The 24,666-nt window shown below is 37.8% G+C and overlaps 1 protein-coding gene across 1 annotated transcript in view; it reads right to left on the bottom strand.

The window, feature by feature from the left end:
- Positions 1 to 23,155, bottom strand: part of ttc27 (tetratricopeptide repeat domain 27) — a 116,343-nt gene extending 93,188 nt beyond the window's left edge. The window contains exons 1-5 of the mRNA XM_016558088.1: positions 22,777 to 23,155; positions 19,008 to 19,185; positions 16,555 to 16,684; positions 12,273 to 12,413; positions 8,534 to 8,636 (exon numbers count right to left, since the gene is read on the bottom strand). Coding sequence (XP_016413574.1) covers positions 8,534 to 8,636; positions 12,273 to 12,413; positions 16,555 to 16,684; positions 19,008 to 19,185; positions 22,777 to 22,855 — 631 coding nt within the window. The 5' untranslated portion in view covers positions 22,856 to 23,155. The remainder of the gene's footprint in view (positions 1 to 8,533; positions 8,637 to 12,272; positions 12,414 to 16,554; positions 16,685 to 19,007; positions 19,186 to 22,776) is intronic.
- Positions 23,156 to 24,666: the final 1,511 nt, after the last annotated feature.

The following is a 24,666-nucleotide window of genomic DNA, read 5'->3' as shown; positions in this document are numbered from 1 at the left end:
GTCATTTAACAAACACATTTAACCAATACGTAGACTCTATAGCAAAGTAGCCATGGCTAAATTAATTCAAATCAACACATCATGCAGCTCAATTTTTTATTGATTGACAGCCCTACTGAACACTGCTAACCCTTTGCTACTCTGAATATTAAAAACACCACCAAATCAGTTTCCTACAGATGCCCTCATGAAAGCGGTCACCTACAAACCTGCGTTAACATCTTCAGTGGACCAGTGAAATCCCAGTACAGGCTTGACATTTACTAACCACAATGATGAAAGACATGGACCATATCCACTCACCCACGTAACTCACTGAATGTAAACGCTGATTAAAAAATTAAATAAGTAAATAAAAAAAATAATTCACCTTTATTATTTACCAACTCATAAAATGCTCCATTGACTTCAAAGTCAGTGATAAACAAGAAAAAAACTGCTCAGACAAATTTGCTCGAAACATAAACCTTAATGAAATCTCATCTTGTGGTTATGCCCAAGAACAGCTCTTGAAGTGAAATATGACCTTACTGTTCTGAGAAATCCTTTCTGTGTTTCTGATCATTTTCACTTTTTGAAATCCAAAAGTACTCAGTGTCCTGTGGGTGCACGAGTAATGACTGCTAGGGTAAACATATCACACAGTGTACTTTTATTCAGATTGAACGGTGTAGAACATCAGCTTTTCTTATTCACAGTGGTTAAAGCATGTGGAGATGCACTCTGAATAATTCTGGAAGAAAATTCAGACGATGCACCAGCTTTGGGAGCTTACATTAAAAAGGTCTTTAGATATCAGCATGTGAGGTTACATTGATTCCCTCATGTCTGCAACTCAGATCATAAGACTTTCTAGCTGGAATATAAAACCATGTTTCAGTTCAAATGTATTTGGGCTTTCAGCAGCCCGCAACAGATCTTTCAGTTACAGATTCTGTTTGTTGGAGTCTCAATTCCTGCCATTAGGAGCTCCATAATGACATCTGGTCAGCAAGGATGGATTATGTTTCTGTGAGGCCCTCAGTGGGAGACGTACTAATACAATTAGATAGCAAATATGACGAATAAACTTGCAATTGCAAGATATAAAGTTGCATAAGAGTTATGCATTGCAAAAGAGAGAACAACATCCCGCGACTAGTACAACTACAAAGCTGCAATAATGCAGAAAAGGGGGTTATGAACACATATCGCTTTGTTTATTTCACATGTGGCAACATCCACATGCATTCAAGCACATAAATTTCAATTTTACATCCTGGTAGCAAGAGGTCCCAGGGCTCTGGTGCCACTGGCCCAGCATACAAGCCAGCCATGCTGGACAGACTGGGAAAGCAATTGCAAAGCAGCTATTTCAGACACTCCCTTCCACACAGCTCAGCCAGTTAGATTAAGGACAAAGCAAACCTGTATAGCTGTTTGGGTAATGAATTTAACAGTCCAGAGGATTTGAGAGGCAGGTGTGTTGATTGTTTAGATGTAGCCATTCCTGCAGTAAATTGATGCCTGAAGGCCAAAAGATTGTGTGTGTGTGTGCGCGCGCGTGTAGGTATGGATGTGTGTGTGTGTGTGTGTGCGTGTGTGTGTGTGTGTGTGTGTGTGTGCGTGTGCGTGTGCGTGTATGCATGAAAGGCGTGCGCGCGCGTGTATGTAGGGGTGTGTGTGTGTGTGTGTGTGTGTGTGTGTGTGTGTGTGTGTGTGTGCGTGTGCGTGTGCGTGTATGCATGAAAGGCAAAACTGGCATGTAAAGGTGGGTTTCCTATTCAACAAAACAGTTACAGAACTACTATAACACCTTTTGTCTAGTACGACACCTAAAACATGCCACAAATATGAATTTGAAGTTAACCAAGCAGACCTTGTCGGAAATTTAAGGGATAGTTCACACAAAAACAAACATTCTGTCATTTACTCAACATCAATTTGTTCCAGAACAAATCAACTTTGGTTAATCTTCAAAACACAAAAATTCTGGTATTTTTAATGAAACCGGAGCAGTTTGTCTCTCTATCGGAAGTCCAGCTAACCAAGATCCAAAACGATCATGAAGTTGAATAATGAATAAATGAATCCACTTTTAATCCAAGTCTTGTGAAGAACTACAATCACTTTATATAACGCAAAGATTTAATTTAGGCATAACATAGATAGAATTCTTCACATATGGTAAACACAGAAGCTTGTGTGTCAATAAACCTCATTGCCTCTCATGCTTAACACATGCACGTTTGATATTCCGTGTTTATTTTATGTGATGTGCTCCAAGTATGTGTGTGCACCATTGTTTAGATGTAAATAAAAGCCTAGATTAAATCTGTTCATCATATAAAGTGATCAAATCTCTTGACAAGACTTGGATTAAACTGTTTGATTCAATTGGATTGCACAAAGCCAAGGCACAAGTTACAGGTCAAATTCGAGCAGTTGGAGAGGAATTCATTTAGTTTGTGAGACTGCTGTTATTTGTGAAGTGAATATTAGATATTGTTTGTTCCTGCTGGTCGATACACTCTGCTTCACAGTGTTGGTAATCCATGAACAACTAGCAGTTAGTCAATGCTAATTTTACAACTCTGCAGGCATTCAAGGCATTCAGGTTTAGAGAGATGCTCTTTCAAAACACAAAAATACATTTGCCCCTGACATTTGGCTGATTGGTTCCACACAAGGCAGATTTTTTTCTTTAAGACTAGAAAATAAGACCCCTTTTTATGAATGCTAATCAATACTTTTGTCAGATTTTGCAACCTGAACATTCTGAATAATGGATCAAATTGTTGCAAAAAGTTTTCCCAAAGTAAAATTAGCTTTTTGCCATTTACTTTCAACTTTGTCAATGCTTCTGCTAAATAATGAAAAAAGCTATTTAAAAAGACTGGATGTGTACTTCTTACCGTTTTGTTTAAAATGAAAGGCGAATTAAACTTTAATTAAAATAGCAAAAATCCATAACAGAGAAAATGGCTTTAAAAATGATAAATAAACACATTGCTCTGATAACGAAGGAATAATTCACCCAAAAATTACACTTTTGCAATCTACTCACCCTCATGTTAATTTTGTCTTCCTGCTGAACACAAAAAAGCTGAATAAGAGGTTTAAAATACTAGTTTGTCTAAAAAAAGGTACAGTGAAATTGTCCATACAACTTGTCTGCTAAAGTTATACGACAGATATGTTTGAACCGTTTGAAAGAGGCATTTCTCATATAAAATCCTGCATTCAGCCACCAAAATATAGTCAATCTATACATATGCAAGAACATCTTTGCATGCAAAAAGCTCCTCACACTCCAAGTCAACTATAGAGAGCAAATTGAACAGAAACTTCATAGGCTCCAGAATGTATCATCTAAATGCCAGGTTTGATTGGGCAGATATGAGATTTCAATTTCCCTCAAAAATATGGTTTCTCATAACTTGAAAACCACAGACCTAAGCTATACATGAAATTAAAGAATGAACGAAGATATGAAAACCTTAAATAGCATTAGTCCTACACTACATTGTGTATGTTATAAAGTCCACATCCAGATATTCCACTGCATGTTATTACCACTTAAAACAGTACAAAAGGCCCAGCAGTCAGAATGTCGGCTGAAGTGAATCCCTGGCGATCCCCTAAATTCCCCACAACTCTCTGTGAAGGACAGTGAATACTTTTGGCAGTCAATACTGGAACTGACAACACACCTCAGCGAGGTGTTAGTCCTGCTTTGAAAGCTTTACAAATATAACATCATATGATGACAGACATTATGTTGGGGTCTTCTGAAGCAGATCCACTCACCAATACAAGACAGAATATATCTTAGATATAGCTGTATCCTTTTGTAAATATCGCATCTTAACATCTCCGCTGATTATCTATATTGGGGTGTAGCTGATGCGTGTCTGATTAAAAGGCAGCACAGGAAACTCATTCCGAAGGCACAGGAACCCAATTAAGATGCTGCTTTGCTGCAGAGCTCATCATTTGGTCTGTGATTCCCTGGTGAATCCACATTAACATCCAAAACTCTTCAGAGGAACGGGTCTATATCCTGCCACTAAAGCAATGCAATCTTTGACTCCCTTTTATCCCTCAGACACCATTTCAAGGGCATCTACAACGAATGCTTCAGTTCACACAAAGTATTAAAAGGAAAGTGCTGCCTCATGTTTGATGCGAAGACCTTTTAATTTCATCAGGATGGTAAATGGTTTAATACATTTGCAATTCATAGCATTTTCAATCTTGAATGAATAAATATAAACTACGCAGCTTATCGGCAACATAAAACTTTGTCCTCTGCCCAGGCTTTTTATTATCCGAGCAACCGAATGACTTCCAATCAACTCTTTGAGATAGAGGCATGTCAATTCAGTGTCACGTGATCCTTCAAAAATGTATTCTAATATTTTGATTTGGTGCTCAAGAAACATTACTTATATCAATTTTGACAAAAGGTATGTTGGTTAATATGTTTCTGGAAACGCATACTTTTTTTTTTCAGGATTCAAAAGAACAAGGTTTATTTGCGACAGAAATAAAAAAAAAAAAACAGGCAAGCAAACCAAAAGGATATTACTGATCCAAACATTTTGAACACAAGTGTAAATTCATAAACACATCCATTAAATCTGACTGTGTGTGAGGGTTGAAGGAGGGCCGTCTGACACAAGGGTGTCATGTTTTGTTAAGTCAGAAGTGACATGATCCTGATGAGTGTGAAATCCCGTTCCTAAAAATCCAAATCCTTCTGAAACGAACAACAAATGAATTAAAGTAATGAATTAGCCCAAAGGGAAATGCACACTTGATGAAATTTTCAATGGAATACTGAAATATCCCAAAATTGGCCCCCAAAAAATCTGGTTTCTTCCGTTTATTTTTTGTTATGTTTAAGATCATAAGGTCAACCTATAGAACTCTACTGTTGTTAATCCTCATTGCCATTTTTAAGTGGTTATCATGGGGACCGTTGGGAGGGTCCTATAATGTACATTCACTTTTTCACAAGGTTCACAATTTACGATCATTGGGCCTCATTCATGAAACTTGCGTATATATAGGAGTAAATTCTGAGTAATTTGCGTGTAAAACAGACCTTCCCGAAAACTCTGCTCCGGATTCACAAACGCTTCGTAAACGTCCGATTTGATAGTTAAACATGTGTATGTTAATGAATTCCAATCATTCGTAAATAGGGCGCTCGTAGCATAAATGCAAAAAAGACTAATAGGCCATATGCCTAACAATAAATATTCAATAACGTGTGTCCACCAAAGAGTTTTTAGCCAGCTGGAAAAATGTCAGGTGCTCTTCTTAAAACGACCAGCTGCTGGCACTTGAGAACGTTTTGGTGGCACAGCGTTTTTCCAGCCGAGACGCTTTAGTTGCTATGATTTGGAATATCCACGGCGACAACGTATTACTAGTATCTCATTTTGAAGAATATTACTGATTATAAAAATGCAGTAACCAGTAATATTGACTTCATTGTTGTAGGCAGTCGTTGTACAAGTAGGATGCAGACATCCCACCTCTCCCGGAAGCTCCGGGAGTCTCCCGCATATTAATAGTGGCTCCCTGACGCCCGCAAATTAGATACAATATCCCGGAAATCGTGGAGGCAAGAGAGTATGAGCAAGAGGAAAGAGCGCCACTTAAGCGAGAGAGAGACACATGTAGTGATATATAATCATAACCGTAGCCAGCTATGAGATCACCATATGAGTGTCTGCATGTATAATTCAGTTTAGACAGTTTGCAAGAATGTTTAGCGTCCATGGTATGAAAACGATCGCTGCGAGACGCTGACTGAGTGAACGAATCTTGAGGGCGTGGGCGCAGCCTCCGCCGTGTTGCCAGATCCAGCGATTATAGGCGTTTTTGGACTTGTCTGTTCAACTTAATTTGACACTTTAGAAAGTTAATAGAGTGGAAAGTTACAATTTAGGGTCAGCGATATCCTTATCTTATTTTCAAAATATTTGAAAATGTTTTTATTTTTCGGTTTTTATTTGTTTTAATAGCAATATCTGGCAACACTGTATCGCCCTTAAACTGACAGTTATCAAAAGAGCCCATGGACATGTTATTGCTGACAAGATAGCACATTCTGTAAGGGAAACGCAAAAAATATCATATTATCTATTAGAAACGTTATCAAAAACAGTTGCATTTAGCACTAGTACACAGATCTGTAGAACATGTAGGTTACAGAATTAAATGAAATACGCAAACACTAGCCATGAAGAAGTCTATGCTATTTTATTCAGTAGTCGTTACATTTTCACAAAGTCATGCTAAAAAAATCCATAAGAGCTAGACAAAGTTATCATAGTGCAATGATTATTAATGAAAACTATAACAGTAATATGGATTGTTGCATGAATAATAAACAACTGATAAAATTATCCACCCCTAATCTATAGTAAATATTAACAATGCAATAAATAGACTATGGTATAATTTTAGTGTTTATCCTTTCAAAACAGAAAACATCTTTCACAAATATCTTCATCTCTGTCTCACCTCACTAATTTTCAAACCCTGGCTATGGCCATGATAGTAAGTTTTGAATTGCAACAGAATGATCATCCTCTGATGATTGGTGACTCCTATGTGCCAAGTAGACCAAACAGTTATCTCTTATTTCAAGCAAAATTAATAAAGTCATTGACACAGACTGCTATGACTTTGAGCCATCCAGTAAAACGCTCAAATCTGCAAAGCAAGCCACATCACAGAGAAAGGAAAGTTTGTAAATGAACTGCATGCATAAGAGTTGCATTACCATTTATTTTAGCCATTTGAGACAGAAAACATAATACTAAAGTAATGAATGTATGTATGTGTGTACTGTAAATAATTCAAATATGTGCTCAAAAATATTCTATTAAATTAGTTTACGTAATCAAACGTGCCATAGAACCTTGGGAGGCTTGGGGGGGGGAAGTCGGGGGTGGTACTACCTCCCTGAAATGAGTTTTTGCAGGGTGGGATGTCTGAGGATGGTTGGTCGCTATTTGTCCCACCCGTCCTCTATTTACGGCTGGGTAAATAGCGACAGTGACAAGCGCTGCGTTTTACAGTTATCAACTCAAAAAAATATATAATTTTCAAAAAGAGGGCAAGGGCAAATGAACTTGTAATTATTATGGCAGTGCGTCAAAATTAAGTGTCATCAGTTTGCAAAAAAGAACAGAACGTTTTACGCACCATTTACACCTGGTAAGGAGCAGGTGTACATTTCTGTCGTACCAACTAACATTTTCATGAATTCAAGTTTACGTCAGAACAGCTTTACGAACGATTTACACAAAAAATTGTTCTGCTCATGTTTCATGAATGAGGCCCATTGAGAGTAGGTTTGGTCTGCAGAAAGCAAAATCTGATCCAACACAGCCGACAAAAACACTCAGACATGAACACACAAACATGAAGTGCTGACACCATCAGCTCATACTAACGCTGTCACTGTCACCGCAGAGAAATAAACACACACACTACTCCAAAACATACACACACAGCCTGAATCTCCACATCACCCCCGAGTTGACATCAGCTTCCTTAAAAATGACCCACTTAATAAGAGCTGACAGCTGTGTCATCTCTCCGCTAAAGAGCATCTCACGTCGCTGACATGTGCCTTCAGCAGCTGAAGTGACGTCAGGATCTGAGCTGTGAAGAAATCTGAAGCAGCGCAGGGATCAGAAATCCTGTTAAACACTTCTGATTCCTATTTCCCCCAAGGACTTTTTTTCCAATAAAAAGCCTACACCCCAGTCTGAAGTCAGTTTAAAAAACATTCCAACAGACAGGGCCGTCCTTAATTGACGCGGAGCCCGGAGTGAGGTAGGGAGCGGGGCCCCCCTCGGTCCGTTCGCCGCGGGGCCCCCTCAATCGCGGGGCCCGGTGCAACCGCACCAGTTGCACCCCCCTAAGGACAGCCCTGCCAACAGATACCAGGCCCAAAAAAAACCTAAGAAAGATTGTTTAAAAAAATTAACTGCCACAAATGAAAACAACAAAAATATTGATGATGCTAAATGCTTTGCCATGCTAAGCGATTACACATTTGTATTTAAAGATTGTACTGAAATCACACATTTTTATTCCTATACATGCTTTTTGATAATTTCTTCAGCTTCAACAGTTTTTCTCACTTATTTTCTCCACATGCATTTAAAACAACAACAAAAAAAGTCCTTAAGACTTAAATCAAACTGACCTGAGATTAATCACAACATTTGGTTTGATGCAAAAACGTATTTGAAAATTGAAAATTAGACTACTTTGAGATTATTAGTATAGGGTATATTATTTTTGCATATTTAAATCACTGTCTTTTGGCGTCTACAGAAGCAAAATCTTTGTAGTTGTCTGGTATATCTTGAAAAAGTTACATTATCTCTAAAAATCAACTTCTTTTGGAAGAAAATTTATTTAGTTTTACCTCCAGGACTCTCTTGCTGCACTCTATATGGTACTGCACTGCAGTCTCAGGTAACAAGAACTCAGTAACAGTGTGTGCGTGTTTTCTTGCCTTTCTCGATGCAGCTGAGCACGAGGTTGAAGAGCTGTGGGGATCTCTCCTCTAGTATCTGCTGATGTAGACTGACATATCGCAGTGTCCACCAGGGCAGCAGCTATTTACAAACACGCAAACAGAGAGACAAGAACACAAGTCACATTTACACTACAGTTCAAAAGTTTGTGGTTGGTGATATTTATGTTTTTGAAAAACGTCTCTTTTCAATTTAAAATAACATTTTAAAATGTGAATTTATTGGCAAAGCTGAATTTTCAGCATCACTACTTAAGTCTTCAGTGTCACATGATCCTTCAGAAATCATTCTAATATGCTGAGTTATGTGGAAACCATAATTTTTTTTTTCCAGGATCCTTTAATAAATGAAAAGTTCAAAAGAACAGCATTTTATTCAAAGTAAAATATTTTGTAACATTATAAATGCCTTTACGGTCTCTTTTGGTCAATTTAATGCGTCTTTCCAGTAGGGCTGGGCGATATATATAAAAAAAATTATATCTATATTGTCAATTTTTACGATATTCGATATATATCTCGATATGTTTGCATTTGCTTAAAAACAAAAACAAAACAAAAAACATGATTTTCTTTTGTCCCCATTAAAAGAAACAACAAAAACAATTTAGATAGAACAGCTATTTTTTCAAAGTAAATACAAAATGTTTAGTGCAAATTTAAGTACTTACTGCTTTTTATTAAATGAACACATGTAACTGAAGTAGTGCAAAACAAGTACAGAAAGCGCATTCTGTCAACTTTTTAGTGCATGCAATTGACAATTTACACTGCAACTGGGGGAAATAATTAAACTGGGATAAGTATTTTTTACAAGTTTTTAGCAAAGAACACAAGTCTGTCAACTGTCTCTGGTTTAAGAGAAGCTCTGTGGCATGAAACTATGATCCCACTGGCACTAAAAACCCTCTCAGATGGGGAGCTAGTTGACTTATGCACTCTCTCTGTCTATATTATGAAAACTGGTAAAACAAATGAAAAATATTATAACAGTGAAATTCCTAATAGTAATTCCAAATTGCCATAGCCTATGTTTCTCTATTCAAACAACAGCTGTTGAGTAAGTGCATTTATTTAGTTCGCTAAACTTCAGCTTGTTGGTGTTTTCAGAAAATCGGCGGCAGCGCTTCCGCAATGAGGAGCGAGCATTTGCGCATGGTTGCCAGATTGCTTAAAATAAGCAAAACATTGGGCAGAAAATGTATCCTTGTAACAGCGAAGCTCTGATTCGAGGATTTGAACTCTTGTTATCTGGCAACTGCACTCATGAAAGCTCGAGTAGTAGAGGCGTGTAGAGCAGTCAATAACATGTTGTCTCCTTTTCTGGACGTTCGGCGTGTTCTTTTGGGAAAGTATGCTTGAATTTGAAATATTCGATATTCACGATATTTTCACATTTTACATCGTCGTCAAAATTATTGCGATATTATCGCTAATATTCGATATATCGCCCAGCCCTACTTTCCAGAATAAAAAAATATTTTTCAACAACAAAAACCGTACTGACCCCAAACTTGAACAGTAGTGTACAGTACACACATTCACGTCGAGCAAGATACCCCCTATAAATGGACATTTAAGATTGTTGAAGAAATGAACTGCAATTTCCTAACACAACATACTGTTAGTTCATCTGTTCTAGACAAGCAACATGTATGCATTATGACTGGAGTAGTAAATGTGGTCCACTTTCACTCAGTCAAGGATGAAACTATCCACATTGTAACACTTGTGTCTCTAAAACGAAACAAAACAGGAGAACCTGGCTTCATTCTGTGCATGCAAACAAACTCAGAGCTGTAATGTTCAGAGAGAAGCATTTACTAACTTTTCCACACAACACACAAACAGTCAATCTGTATGCTGATGTATCTGCCCTGGAAATGACCAGAGTCGGAGTTTGTGTTTGTTTGTTATTGCACTAATGAAATAACGTTCTGGAACATGAAGCAGTGGGGAGTTTGTGACATGCTGCGCCTCTCCCTCTCGCTCAACTAATCGCGGCAGAAATATTTTCATCCCTGTGCTTGTAGTCGTACAAGTGAATATATAAAATGCATTAGTAACGCCTGTCTTACCACATAAATATTCACAGAAAGAAAAAAAAAAGACACATGGTACAGCATGTGTAATGGCTTCATCACAGTTATAATACTGTAAGAGAGTGCAAGCCCTGCTGGGAAAATAAACAGTTTAATATTTACAATTTAATAAACCCAAACAACTGCAAGAGACTAAGGCTATACTATACTGCATTGAGAGAGAGAACAGTGAGACTCATGGTTTTGAATGCAGGAGAGCCACATCTATCTTACACAGAAATACTCCTATTCTGACTGACAACATGAAACAGTAAGAACTACACCTTCAGTTCTGCTAATGATTATTTTTAAGGTTTCTGAGAAAGTGGGAAGCACATTTATTGTATAATGAATCAATCGCTGACGTTATCGACAGGCTGCTCCTGTGGAAGTGGGCTGCAGAACTCCTGTGACTTTACAATTAGCACAATTAATGTCTATACTGTGCATGGCAATGAAATGGTATCTGGGATGTTACTTTTCTTGCTGTAATGAGCCATCAGCAGTTTTAGAACAGAATTGAATCATTAATTGCCACATGGTAGGTGACATCTGAGAATAACATTTTAAATAGCAGTCGGTTCTTCACACAAAACAACTGTAGGGCTAACGAAGAAAGTAAATTATGTAAGTTATATGGATGATTTTTTGTCATGCATGGAGCTTGATGGCTTTATTACTATACATTTACTGATCTAAGGTGCCATTCAAAAGTTTGAGGTCAGTAAGAACTTTTTCTTTTAAATTCAGCAAGGATGCATTAAATTAATAAAAGGTGACAGTAAAGACATTAATAATGTTGCAAAAAAGTTATTTCAAATAAACGCTGTGCTTTTGAACTTAATTTATCAAATAATCCTGAAAAAAAAACATCATAATTTCCACATATATATTAAGCAGCACGTTTCTTGATAATATTGACAATATTAAGCAGAATGAATCTTGAGCTTAATATCAGTATATTAGAATGATTTCTGAAGGTGACACTGAAATTATAATATAACTGTCAGAATTTTTTTCCGGTCCACCTGAAGAAATTACACTGCACTTTTATTGTTTGTGTTAGCCAGACAGTGGACTTTTTTCCCATGTGAATATAAGAATTTGTAAACAACTACACAAACAACCACTCATCCTGCTGTTGGAGGATCATGTAACATAAATATGGGACTGAGTAACACACACAGTCTAATGATCCGCTGCTGTGTTATGGGTTAGGCCTTGACACACACAGAGCCAAAAGAAACCTTGGTCATAATTTAACTGTTATTTCTGACAGCCTCATAATTCTTCATCGTCTCTCTCAGCAATGCACACAGGAGCATGGAGTAACAACCTCAAACATATGAGAGAGAAATTAAAAAGTGACAGTTCCTTATTACCAACACACACAGTGCCATATTGAGTAACTGTTCAAGTAAACCGCAGAACACTCCTTGCCCCTAACACCAGTTTCCCACCCATATTCAGTTTCCCTTATCTTGTTTTGATATCAATTCCAATCAATATTATCTACTTGGTACGGCAAGTGACACTGTCTTGCTGTTGCAGTGCATTGGTGTGTCGTCTTGTGTTCCAAACCAAGGTGAATTCTACTGCATTCCTGCAGTGGTGCAAAAAGTGATTGTGTATCTCACCTGAAGGGTCTCCAGTTTGGGGCCGCAGTTGACGAATATGACTCTGGTCAGCAGCAGCAGGAGGGGGTTGGAGACTAGACTGTAGACAGACTCTCCATCCAGCTGAAGACTGGACAGCACAGCCGTGTTCCGGGCTGCAGGCTGTGTGTGTGTGTGTGTGTGTGTGTGTGTGTGTGTGTGAGTGTGAGTGTGAGTGTGAGTGAGAGAAATGAGGAAAGGCAGAGAGAGAGCGAGAGAGAGAGAGAAAAATGATGATGAAAGATTAGAGAAAATTACAACTTCTCACAGTATTAGGGACATCTAATATTAATTTATCATGGTTTTACAATAATAATGAAAACTGCAACAACCATGGTATTGAGTTAAACTGTAAATACATTACTAATTAAACCTGAAATTAAACCACAAACTTCTTTCTACTTTTCTCATCTACTGTATGAAAAAACAAATTGCCTAGTTTAAGACAAATTGCTGGTTTGTAGTTTTTAATAAACTCTTTTCTTAAAAAATTGAAGAAAAAGTATTAAATTCAAGAAATTTCTAAATTTATGGAAAATAAGTTTATTAAAAAAAATGCAAAATTAGGCAGTCTCCACTGACAGTTAATTTACTGCATTACTTTGCAAATTATTTTGCAAACTATTTACAAATTCTGTAGGTTTTTTTTAACACCAAATTTGTATAATATTAAGTTACTATATTTAAAAGACCTGTGCACATTGAAACAGATAACACAATCAAACACAATGGGCTAACAATGATGTCAAGTTATTTTCTCATTGTTTGTAATATCAAAACTTCGAGATTTTGTTTTTCCATTTTGGAATTTGTTTTCATTTAAGATTTTTTTGTTGTTGTTCTGTGAGGTGGGTTGTGAGAAAGGGGAAAAATTGTAAAATCAAGAGTAGCATTGTTAACTAAAATACCATATTTAAGTTTAGCACTATAAAATAAATGGCATTTAATCATGGCAAATTTTAGTAATAGGGTCACAAATACATATCAAATTCCTAAATTCATATTAAACTAATTCAACAGAATAAACAGAACAAAATGACTTCATTTAAAGAGTTTCAGGCCTTATTTTTGTTATTTATTGAATTCATTTTATGAGGCTTATATTCAGACCCTACTGATGGTAAGTGCCTTCAGTCCATCCATCTTTCTCCATATGTGCTGCTCTCAGTCTAATTTAGAGGGCCTGTGCTCTCTAGGACAAGGCTGATAAATCAGCAGCTTTAGAAAGGTGTGAGACAGCAGAAAGTGTTACACACACACACACACACACACATAGAGTGCCTCTCCAGGGATCTACGAGGCCTCCGTGGGGCATTAGGGAGAAGAATCTCTTCACCGCTGCATAATTAGGAGCCCTAAGAGGTTTCATTAGCAACCCTGCAGCCCTCGACACACTCATTATCCAGAGCACTGACCTGCCCGGAGTCGCCATCTCCTTCCGTTCCATCCATCATACACACATACATCCCACACACATCACATCATTTCACATGAGCTTTTAGCCGTTTTTTTCCCCACTCATTAAATGTGCTGATATTAACAAAATACTACTTAACCTAAAGAATACACACACTTACACAAAATGATTCTTGAGGTCAATTAGATCATTTAAAAAAATAAATCAAGAAAATATCGGAATGAAGGAATATATATATTTATACAACAGATCTTTTTGGTCCTTGAATCTGATTGGATGATAGAGGTGCGATATTCTAGTGATAACAGAACTTCAACAACAGTTTCACCGTTTGTATCACTACGCTTGTGGTATTTCTCATAGCGAGTGTCATGGCGGTTGCCCAGATCCACTATAATTTTATAAATAACACTGTTTTTGTGTCATGGAATGTAGCTTTTTAGATGAGGATGTACTTATTTAGACTTAAAATATGTGGTATGTTAATAAAGATTACGTCTATTTGAAAATTTGCGTAGATGTTTTTGGAGATGTAAGCTCCAGGATGTCAGCGGCTGTTCAGTGCTAATAAACCCACCGAGAGCAGCCACACCTCGGCCAGATCTTCTGTAATTTGCTGCTGGCTCTGATGTCTCTATAGTGGTTAAATATGAGATATAATTTTTTTGGGTACATCTAATGGGCAGTATTTGGTCTCAATCTATTATTTGATTCAGAGCAAATAGTTTTGGCTGAGGGCAAAATTTCTTCATGTTATTATATGTAATATTAACTCGTAGTATTTGATAATAGTATTTTGTATTAAGAAACGGTGTGTGCGTGTTTGTGAGTCCTTGAATCTGATTGGATGATAGAGGTGCGATATTCTAGTGATAACAGAACTTCAACAACAGTTTCACCGTTTGTATCACTACGCTTGTGGTATTTCTCATAGCGAGTGTCATGGCGGTTGCCCAGATCCACTATAATTTTATAAATAACACTGTTTTTGTGTCATGGAATGTAGCTTTTTAGATGAGGATGTACTTATTTAGACTTAAAATATGTGGTATGTTAATAAAGATTACGTCTATTTGAAAATTTGCGTAGATGTTTTTGGAGATGTAAGCTCCAGGATGTCAGCGGCTGTTCAGTGCTAATAAACCCACCGAGAGCAGCCACACCTCGGCCAGATCTTCTGTAATTTGCTGCTGGCTCTGATGTCTCTATAGTGGTTAAATATGAGATATAATTTTTTTGGGTACATCTAATGGGCAGTATTTGGTCTCAATCTATTATTTGATTCAGAGCAAATAGTTTTGGCTGAGGGCAAAATTTCTTCATGTTATTATATGTAATATTAACTCTGTATATCAGAGCACTGCTTTGTACTTTTGACTGAATTGCCAAGCAATTTTTATGATGGCTGCTGTTGTTGCTGTTTATTAAATATTATTCAATAAATAATATTTTATATAAATCGTAGTATTTGATACTAGTATTTTGTATTAAGAAACGGTGTGTGCGTGTTTGTGATGGTAATTTTAGATAGATTGTTCCACCATTAGATAGCAACAACAGGCTTTTTTATGAGTGAGTCAGCAGTAAAGACTTTTATATTGAAAGAGACTGAAACAGGGTTGTAAACAAGGAAGTTGTTTTTACTTTCAAAGACGCAGCCAACAAATGCACAGCGCCGAGAAGCTTTCCTCAGCGGACATTCAAACTAATGTTTTATTGTGAATATAAGATTGCTCTGAAGAATGAATGCTGTATCAGATGCAGGTAATCACACTCAGTCCATCTCTCTCATAATACTCTACTTCACACAATACAGTGTGCTTTTTACAAAATAATACAATAAGCTTTCAATGAAGCTACTCAACTTTCCTTCGTTACTAGTTCTAAAGTGACGTTTTCGAGTTAGTAACAGGGGCTTGGGCTCAGCTGTTAAACTGTCAAATTGAGATTTGAATCAGTAGTGGAAGGAAGGAATTCAGACAAAAGAGGGTTTTTAAAAGACACTCCTTTGTTGTTTTATGTATTTACACAGTCGTGCCATAAAACTGTTGTATAAATGCAATATCACACTCCTAGCTGTGCGATATGACTGTATATCGGCACGCTGTGATTATCTACGGCACTCGGTCCTGCCGATATGCAGCCATTTCGCACAGCTACTCGTGTGATTCTGCTCATATATATGCAGGGCTGTCGCTAGTGGGGTGAAACCGACTGGCTGAGGCCAGCCTAAAAAGACGCTCAACAATTATTCAGACACCAGATATACATTTTTTATATTTTTTTACTAGTGGGTGCAGGACACTATAGTTCACTTATGTAAGTGAGTATAGGAAAATAAAGTAAACTGTGACATATTATACCCAAATAGTTGTGTAAATACTGTCATACTAACAGCTGTCTGAATTATTTTGGTTGATTGTAATCCATTACATACCTTTCTATCAACGTTATCTGGCATTATCAAGATGAATTTGTCAAGACAGTTTAACTAGTTCTTGTCATTTTATTACCATTTTCTAAACTATAGCAAATAAACTGTGATAATGTGAGAAATGTTGAAGGTGTCTGAAATAAATTTTGGTTTGACTGTATATTTAATTTTTACAGTGAAGACTATGCAGTGCTATTTTACATTTGATTATTCGGTTTCTGTACCTGGACACCTACAAACTTGAAAAAACTTAAACATTGTGTAAATAGCACAAATAAATAAATAGAACGAACATGCAACATGCGAACACGCGCACACACACACGCAGGGACACACACACGTAGAATATTTCGGACAATTACAGACAATGACACTGGTCGTGTATAAATCACAGGTGCATCATGGTACTGTACCTGTGAGAATTTCTGGAGCAAAGCTTCAGGCAGAAAATCAGAGACGTGGAGCTCAACTGGCGGCCCGGTCCAATTACTCTGAGCGAAAAGGTTCAGACACCCCACTGCCAATACCAGCAGAGCAGTTTCTCTACAGCAGACAAGAGATCAGGTTCAGAAACATGCATGTTTGAGAGCTAATGTCATTATAGCCACTGGATTTGTTCATCTGAAATACACATACGTTGACTACCACCACAATATCTATCAGGTAAATGTTGTTTATTTCTGAAAACATCTCCACACTTTTGTGGCTTCGGACTACACGACTCTGATGCAAATGTACAAACCTGAAGGAACGAATCGGGTGGCAACAATGTGCCGCTTGCTGAAATCAAAGACCTGAGATTGTAATTCTGCTCTACGGTGGAGTCGGTCCCCAGATGCCATTGAGAAAGGACATATTTACATGCACACATATCCACGCATTCACGTTTCACTGCGATCTACAGCGCTGATGTATTATCACAGGAGAGAAATGGCTGCGAGTCATGAATCTCATTGTACATTTTAGTCCCTTTAAAATAATACATGATGGATAAATGAGAATGCACAAGAACACAACAGAAAGAGAAGGTGAGGACAAAAAGAAAAGGGGAAAAAAACAAATGACATATCTCTCTGCATTCAACAGCACACAAACATCAATCTACCTGCATCTAATCGCTCACCAGAAAGCATCACTCATTATTCAAGCCACTCCACCCATCTACAACTACTTTCTGCCTCACTAACAGAAGCCACAATGAGAGAGGATGTATAGAAAGAAAAATAAAGCGAGAGGGCGCGCGATCAAGCCGAGGAGAGATAAGAAGAGAGGCACGGCTGAGGAGCGCAGCGCAACCCCCCTTTCCTCAACTCGTTCTTTCTCTGGAGAGAAAGGATGTTAAAGTGGGCTTATCGAAAATTAATAATTTATGCTTGAAAGGAGGGGGACAGTGTTTGAACTCTTCTGTATGGTTTTATTCATTCTCAACAATAAAACGCTCCACTCAGCTGAAGCCACCATCAACCCGCTAAAAGTCCTTACGTGGCACTACACAACGCACTTGCAGTGCAATCAGCTTCCTTGATTATAATGGAAGCATTCTAGTTTTGTGTTTCTCGCTCTGTGTGAATGAACATTCTGTCATCATTTACTGCATGTCTTTCTACTGAAGAATACAAAAGAAGATTTTTTTTTTTGCAAACTCAGTGGGGTCCAATGGTGTGTGAGTGAGTGAGTGAGTGAGTGAGAGAGAGAGTGTATGTACAGTATGTATGTATATATACACCCATCAATAATTCTTCCACAGAAACACTGTAAACAGACTAAAAAAATCTCAAGGGTGGGATATGAGCTAAACTCCTGTTAAATAATTAATAGCAGATTATATTAGACAGTACAAATAAAAACGATTAAATCCACTGCAATAAAAGACCAAACCTCCTGTAATTTAACAGGCACAATGAGTGAATCTAATTGAGGACATCTTTAGGCAGTAGTGTAATTTAAATGAATAGTATTACAGTTTCACTAACTACATTAGTCCTCATTTGCATTTAGATTCTAATGAATTTAATTAACTCGCATAAATTTCACATTTAAAACACAGAACATGTATGTGCCTTCAGCATTTAAAGTCGGCATGAAATCTAAATGGACAATTCTTATTTTTTGATGGAATACTGTAGCATTTATTATAAATAATTTATCCGTGCACTTCATTATTTTTTTTTTTTAAATCATGTGCCCTCGTAATCTTTAATCAAAAACGCTAACCTCCCCTCCCCCTCAAAACGACTCCTCTACTCTTCCGGTCACGAGCTATGGCGCAAGGGCGGAGCTAGTGACGTGAAGGGTAAACGCTGCGATAAACGACAGGGGGAAAAGCTGAAGCTTATGCTTCACTTTATAGCACTGACGCCAGTCATGAGGGAGTACGTTACCCTTAAACATTGAAAAGATATTAGTAGGGCTGCACGATATTACCGCGCGCTGTTTAGGCATGTTTTGTGCCGTTGATCGTCATCGTCATCCTTACTAAATAAAACATTTATTCATGCTTGGGTGTCGGCTGTGAATCCAGTGGAGAGAAATCCCCCACCACTAACTGCAAACTAGCATTCAGATCTGCCTCCATTTTGTTAGTAACGCCCCAACTTCCAACGAACCAATCAATTCCCGAAGGACGAAATCAAGTCCCGCCCTCTCATTTCAGATGCCTTTTCACTCGGACATACGTCACAGTAGAGAAGAAAAGACAATCGCAACTTCCGTTTCATGCCGACTTTAAGAGTACAATGCATATTTCTCATTATGGTGAAGATCATGGAGTTTCATAGTGCAAAACAACACAGTTAAATGTTCTGTGTTCTTTATACAAGCACAGTTAAAAACAGAAAGCCAGCCGTCATATGATCTAAAGCCTTACCTGTCGCTCCTCTGGTCTTCAGTGGCATTGCTCAGGTAAGACAGCACCTGTCTCTCCAGATAGGCCTCAATACTGTCATCTTCTTCAGGAGCACCTCCCAGCAGCCCCTGCACCGCAGAGCTGAAGAGCACGGCCTCGAAATCTCCCTCACACACCAACTGCAGCAACGGCCCTCCATCTAAACACACACACACACACAAGGAGAGAGTAGCTAAGACAGTCATTCAAACAAACCAATGCGTTTATGGTTTGTTCCAGAAAGCCACTTTTTAGCACAAATTTCTCAAGTGCCAGTGCCTCTAACAGAGAGGAACACGATTCTCAGCTCACTGTCATATTTTAAAACTGAAACGAGAGCAGAACACTCTGTTCTCAAGCTCTTTAATAAGAACTCAACTATGAGCATTAGGTGTACAGTATGTGTGTGAAGAGGTTTAAAATATGATACTGGCTTCTAGACTACAGGGAAAAGCCTCAGATGAAGTTACAAAAACAATCGATCACAAAAATGAGTGAGTGAGATGAGATTGGACTTTTTCAGGTTGAAGCTCTAACAACTTTACACAAACGTGTCACAAAGGATTCTGATTTTTAATGTCGCGATTGGTTATGGTGTCACTTTTGATGACACTCTGCAGTCTTAAGTGTTTTTGTTTTAGACACATTATTAAAAAATGTTTTAACCTGAAATGTTTGGAATTTTTACAGGAAAAAAGTTAACACTACAGTAAAAACTTGTTCATTGGTTAACTACGTTTAGTTACCATATACTGTAAAGTGAAAACTATATGTAATTTCACTGTAAATGTATGGTCTTTACAAGTAAAAACTATTAATTACGGTATAATTTACAGTGAATACAAGTAAAAGGACACTGTAAGAAAAACAAATCCTGTGTGCTGGTAATTTTCTGCCGAGTCATAATCCGTTTTGCTTACAGACATTTCCTTTAACCCTAAAACACAACACAATGCAATGCATCATTCAAAATATGGGTAAAACACCTGTGAAATCAATACGGAAATTCCTTCACAGTAATGCACTATTTTTATGAACTTTTCTTAGAGTGGTCGTTCCCATAAATCCCTGCAGAAAACATGACATTTTATATAATTAATTTGTTACATCATTTGGTATGAACAAAGATGTCCATTTACTCACAAATGAGTAAACGAACACCCATTGTCTACCACACAAATAAAACAGAAATTCAATTCCAACCATCATCTCCTCAGGATCAAAGTCAAATACAGTTTCAGCCATTTACTCCCTCACTTGCATACTAGAGGAAAAAAAGGAAAACCATAAACAAAAAGGAGAGGAGCAGCAATACGCCTCCATGAAATGTGTGAACCGTGAAATTAAATAGTTCATTGTACACAAAGCACTAGCCTGAAAAAGCCTAACAAAATGACTCTCCCTCAGAGTTTATTTATGCCAAACTTGCAGTTTCTTCATGGCATATTTGCAGAAACATTCACCAGAAAAAGTCTGAGCTATAAAAGGTCAAAAGTAATACTTATTTTAGTTTTATTCACCACTACTACAATAAACCCATGAGTAGGCCTACATTATATATGGACAGCTACACTGAATTAAAGGGAATCTTATTTGATTACAGATTTATGAACAGCCTCGAATTCAATTTAGATCTTGGATTACATGCATCACTTTGCAGATACAAAATGGTGCCACCTCTGATAAGAGTGAAGAAAGCTGCACTATTTCTAGAAGAACACTTCGCTTCCAGCCACTTATTCAGTCACTGATCTCTTCTGAGGAGAAACTGGCGTGAATAAATGTGACTGAATGAGGACAGACTGAAATAGCTTTATTGAAGATCAGATCAACACATCTCAGACACAATCCTGTGAATTACACATTAATCACTCCTGAGGTTGATGTTCATGAGAGAGAGGGACACAAATGGGAGGAATGAAATGTGCATTGTAGGATGTATACAAATGAACAGTTACAATATTCAAAATGCACAGCTATTTGTCATGCCACTAACAGCACATTAAACTGACAGAAAGATGGGGGAGATGGATAATGTATGAAATAAGAGGCAAGCAATAAAGCAATAATGAAACCCTATAATTTAGCCTAATGGGGGCGTTCACACAAGGACGCGTTCCCTCTGCGTTCATTCACATCACATGTGTGACTTTGCTCTAAGTGTTATCAATGTTGTATTTTGAGTGTACTCAAAAGTAGCAGCCTACTTTAAATACTTTTTACAAGCCAACAACAAGTTCGAGTTTCGAGTCAGACATGATGAATAACGTGCGGTTCAAGTGAGTTTGGTTAATTTAATAAGTAGTCAGATCAGTTCTATAACAACCGCCCTGTGGCGTTACCAGTTCATTCGATTCATTGGTTCAGAAGTCTGACTCTCGTCGCGTTATGTTTGTGGTCAACTTAAAAGAATCGTTTTATAGGAGTAATTAGTTCGAGAATCGTACTACCTTCGTGCTGAATTTTGATTCCCTAAAAAAGCTTATATAAACATCCTCTGTTCGGGAACTGAACTAGAATGTATTTGCTTGATTCACTAAACGAACTGGCTTTATAGGAATCACACTACACTCGCAGCGCTGTATTCGATTCACTAAAAAGAACCGGCTAAAATAATCATTTGTTCGGTATCCGAACTACACAGTATTTGCTTCATTCACTAAAAGAATCGGCTCTTAATACTCTTTTGTACAGGAATCAGACTATCCTGCGCTGTTTTGTGATTCACTAAAAAGAACCGGATAAAAGAATCATTTGTTCGGAGTCTACATGGATTCACTAAAAGAATCGGCTCTCAAGACTCTTTTTTTTTTGTTGTTCAGGAATCGGACTACATTTGTCACGCTGTATGTTTTTTGATGTTTTTTTGGTATTCAGAACCAACTAGGAGCCATCCATTCGTAATTGAACTACACCAACATGATTTTGAAACAATAAAAGAAGCCAGTCATTACAGTCATGCGTTAAGAGAATCGAGCTATATGCTTGCTGTTTCGCGCCGTAGAATCTGTAGCGGTGTTGCGGTGCTGAGCAAGAAACACTAACGTTCGTGACAGATTTAATACGGTGTTCCGTGACCGTCCGCATCAGCAGGTTCGAGAACCGTTAAAAAAAAAATAACAACAACAACAATCACTTAACGTAATTATGAAACCTTCAATCACGAAGGTAATTCAGTTCCGGTATTATAACAAAATAAATAATGACATCTTAAATGTGTTACGTTCCTTCTAGTTGTCATTAAGGCATCCTGTGTGAACGCCCACTAAAAATAACACACGCACAGGAGTGTGTACATGCAAGGTAAGGCAGGCAGGTGCAGCCCGGCTTTGTTCTAAAACTGAGAGCTAAATTACAGCGTATCTTCTCTCACCTCAACAGGATACACACGCGTCTGTCCTCGAGGCGCTGCCCACACTGTCCCTCCATGCAGTCAATACACAAATACAGAAGTCATGCGGTTAGAACGCTGTCAAATGCCGCTCAGTTCACAGTCAGCGGAAACTCACGCCTGTCTGGACACAGTCCCGTGCGCGTCGGTGCGGCGCGGACATTTCAACACACATGCGGCACATTTAAACCACGTGAGAGTGTATAACCGCTGCGTTCAGCAAACCAACCAGCACGCAACACATCCACAACAATAACCGAGCAGATCCAAACACGGCTGAACGAAACCATCAACATCAGCATCAGCAACATCATCATCCTTACAAAACCACATCAGCTCAGATGTGCCGCTGTCTCTTACCTGCGGTGCTGAAGCCACTCTGTTTCCAATCCGGACTCAGTCCGCCCAGAACCGCCGCCTCGAGCTGCAGCATCTTCATCCTCGTCAACCCTCAGCAGAGAAATGAAACACGCGTCACGTCGCTCAAGACCTGCTCTGGCTGTGAATGTGAGGTGTGAAGCGTTCGTGTGCTCACTGTGATGTGTTTGATTTCTGCCCATGTGCTGCAAGTGTCATCAGTGAGCAGCCATGACAGCGACGTGGTGCATTATGGGATACTTAATAAGGCAGCGCCGCTAAGGGAACGTCGAGATTTGACCAGACGCTCAAATGGACGCAACATAAAATCAGTATTTGATTATTACTTGATTGAAGCAACACATGGCTTTTATGCAAATTCCAAGTATAATTAACCATTATATTGTCTTTCTCTTTTTCTTAAAGAATAGGATATAAGTAACGAACCTTTTGGTATCTATCTATCTATCTAATATTCAAATTACTTCACCTCTGGCCTTTCATTATTTATTTGTTTGTTTGTAAATCTAATACTCAAATTCAGCCCAAAATGTATTTTATATACTATTATATAATATTATTTCCTATTATAATCATACAATTAATACAACTTCTTTAGTTAATCAAATAATAAAATTTCCTTCATTTTTCTATTACAGTCACTGCTCTTTTGTATTTTAATGGAGCTAACATGTAGTTTGAAACTTTTTAGCTTGTGTTTGTGCTAACCATAAAGCTCTAAGGCAATTCAAAGAAAGTGAAAAATTAGCATATCAAAAAGATGAAATATATGCCTAGTTTCTACTTTCAGAGATGATTCCTTTCTTTTTTTTAAAGAAACTTTTATTCACTGAGCCCTTTTCCTCTCATCATTCTTACTTCGAGATATTAATTATATCTGTCCCTTTTTTCCAATAAAGTTTTTGATTATTTTAAGCAGGCACAGAGCTGTGAATATAACGCTTCCTGTGCAGATGAACACTATATCTGTACCAAATGAAAGACTGCTAGCATAAGGGAACCTGAGGGGGCCGTTGACTCCTGGAACCCTCCTGTTCTGTCTCTCTCATGCCTCTGATGCTTCTGGCGGTAGTAGAAGGTCATTCTCTTTACAAAAATCAAGCAGATGATTCGTCTTGATTACACGGAGTGGCAGAGGACTGCTGGAGTCCGGAAGGTTTGGCAGTGTGTAACGCGTGTTTGTGTTTGTGTGAGTGTGTGTCAGATATAAGGAGAGACCCCTAAGGACAGGTCAAAAATACATTCACACACTCAAATGCAGAATGATGTGTCGTATTAGACGTGAAATGACCGCGATGGAAACTGTGACCCATTACATCAAATGTGACATTAAAGGTCAAATGCATTTGTGATCACATGTTCACTGAAATGTAGTTGCTGTATGTTTGTTGTTTTGGTGTAAGCTGTTTTTGTGCTGATTTTAACACTGAGCTCTTCAGTTTCTCAATTCCACTTAATTACATTCTATAGCTGTTTTCAATCGTTCTTCCTCTCTCTTGAGCAGAGAGGAAAGGTAATTACAGAGGCAAGATATGGCTGTATTGTAACACTCATTAGCCTAGATAATTGTCTGGCTATAGGACCAGAACCAGAATGCAATGTGAACTTTGGGTTTCTTTATGTGTGAGCTGCTTCATTTTATTATAATGAGTCAGCTAATTATACTACTTTCCTAGAAATGTGTTTGATGAAAGAATGATTGTTCTCCAATGGATTTAACCAAATAATCAATATAAACATAGCAAAATGTGTGTGTGTGTGTGTATATATATATATATATATATATATATATATATACTCCAGAAAAAACACATTATATAAAGGTTAGAAATTGATTTGCATTTCAGTGAGTGAAATAAGTATTTGATCCCC

Source organism: Sinocyclocheilus rhinocerous, unplaced genomic scaffold (genome assembly GCF_001515625.1).
Source record: "Sinocyclocheilus rhinocerous isolate Xijiao unplaced genomic scaffold, SAMN03320098_v1.1 scaffold851, whole genome shotgun sequence".
In the NCBI taxonomy this organism is placed as follows: domain Eukaryota; kingdom Metazoa; phylum Chordata; class Actinopteri; order Cypriniformes; family Cyprinidae; genus Sinocyclocheilus; species Sinocyclocheilus rhinocerous.
This window is presented reverse-complemented; position numbering and strand designations above follow the sequence as displayed.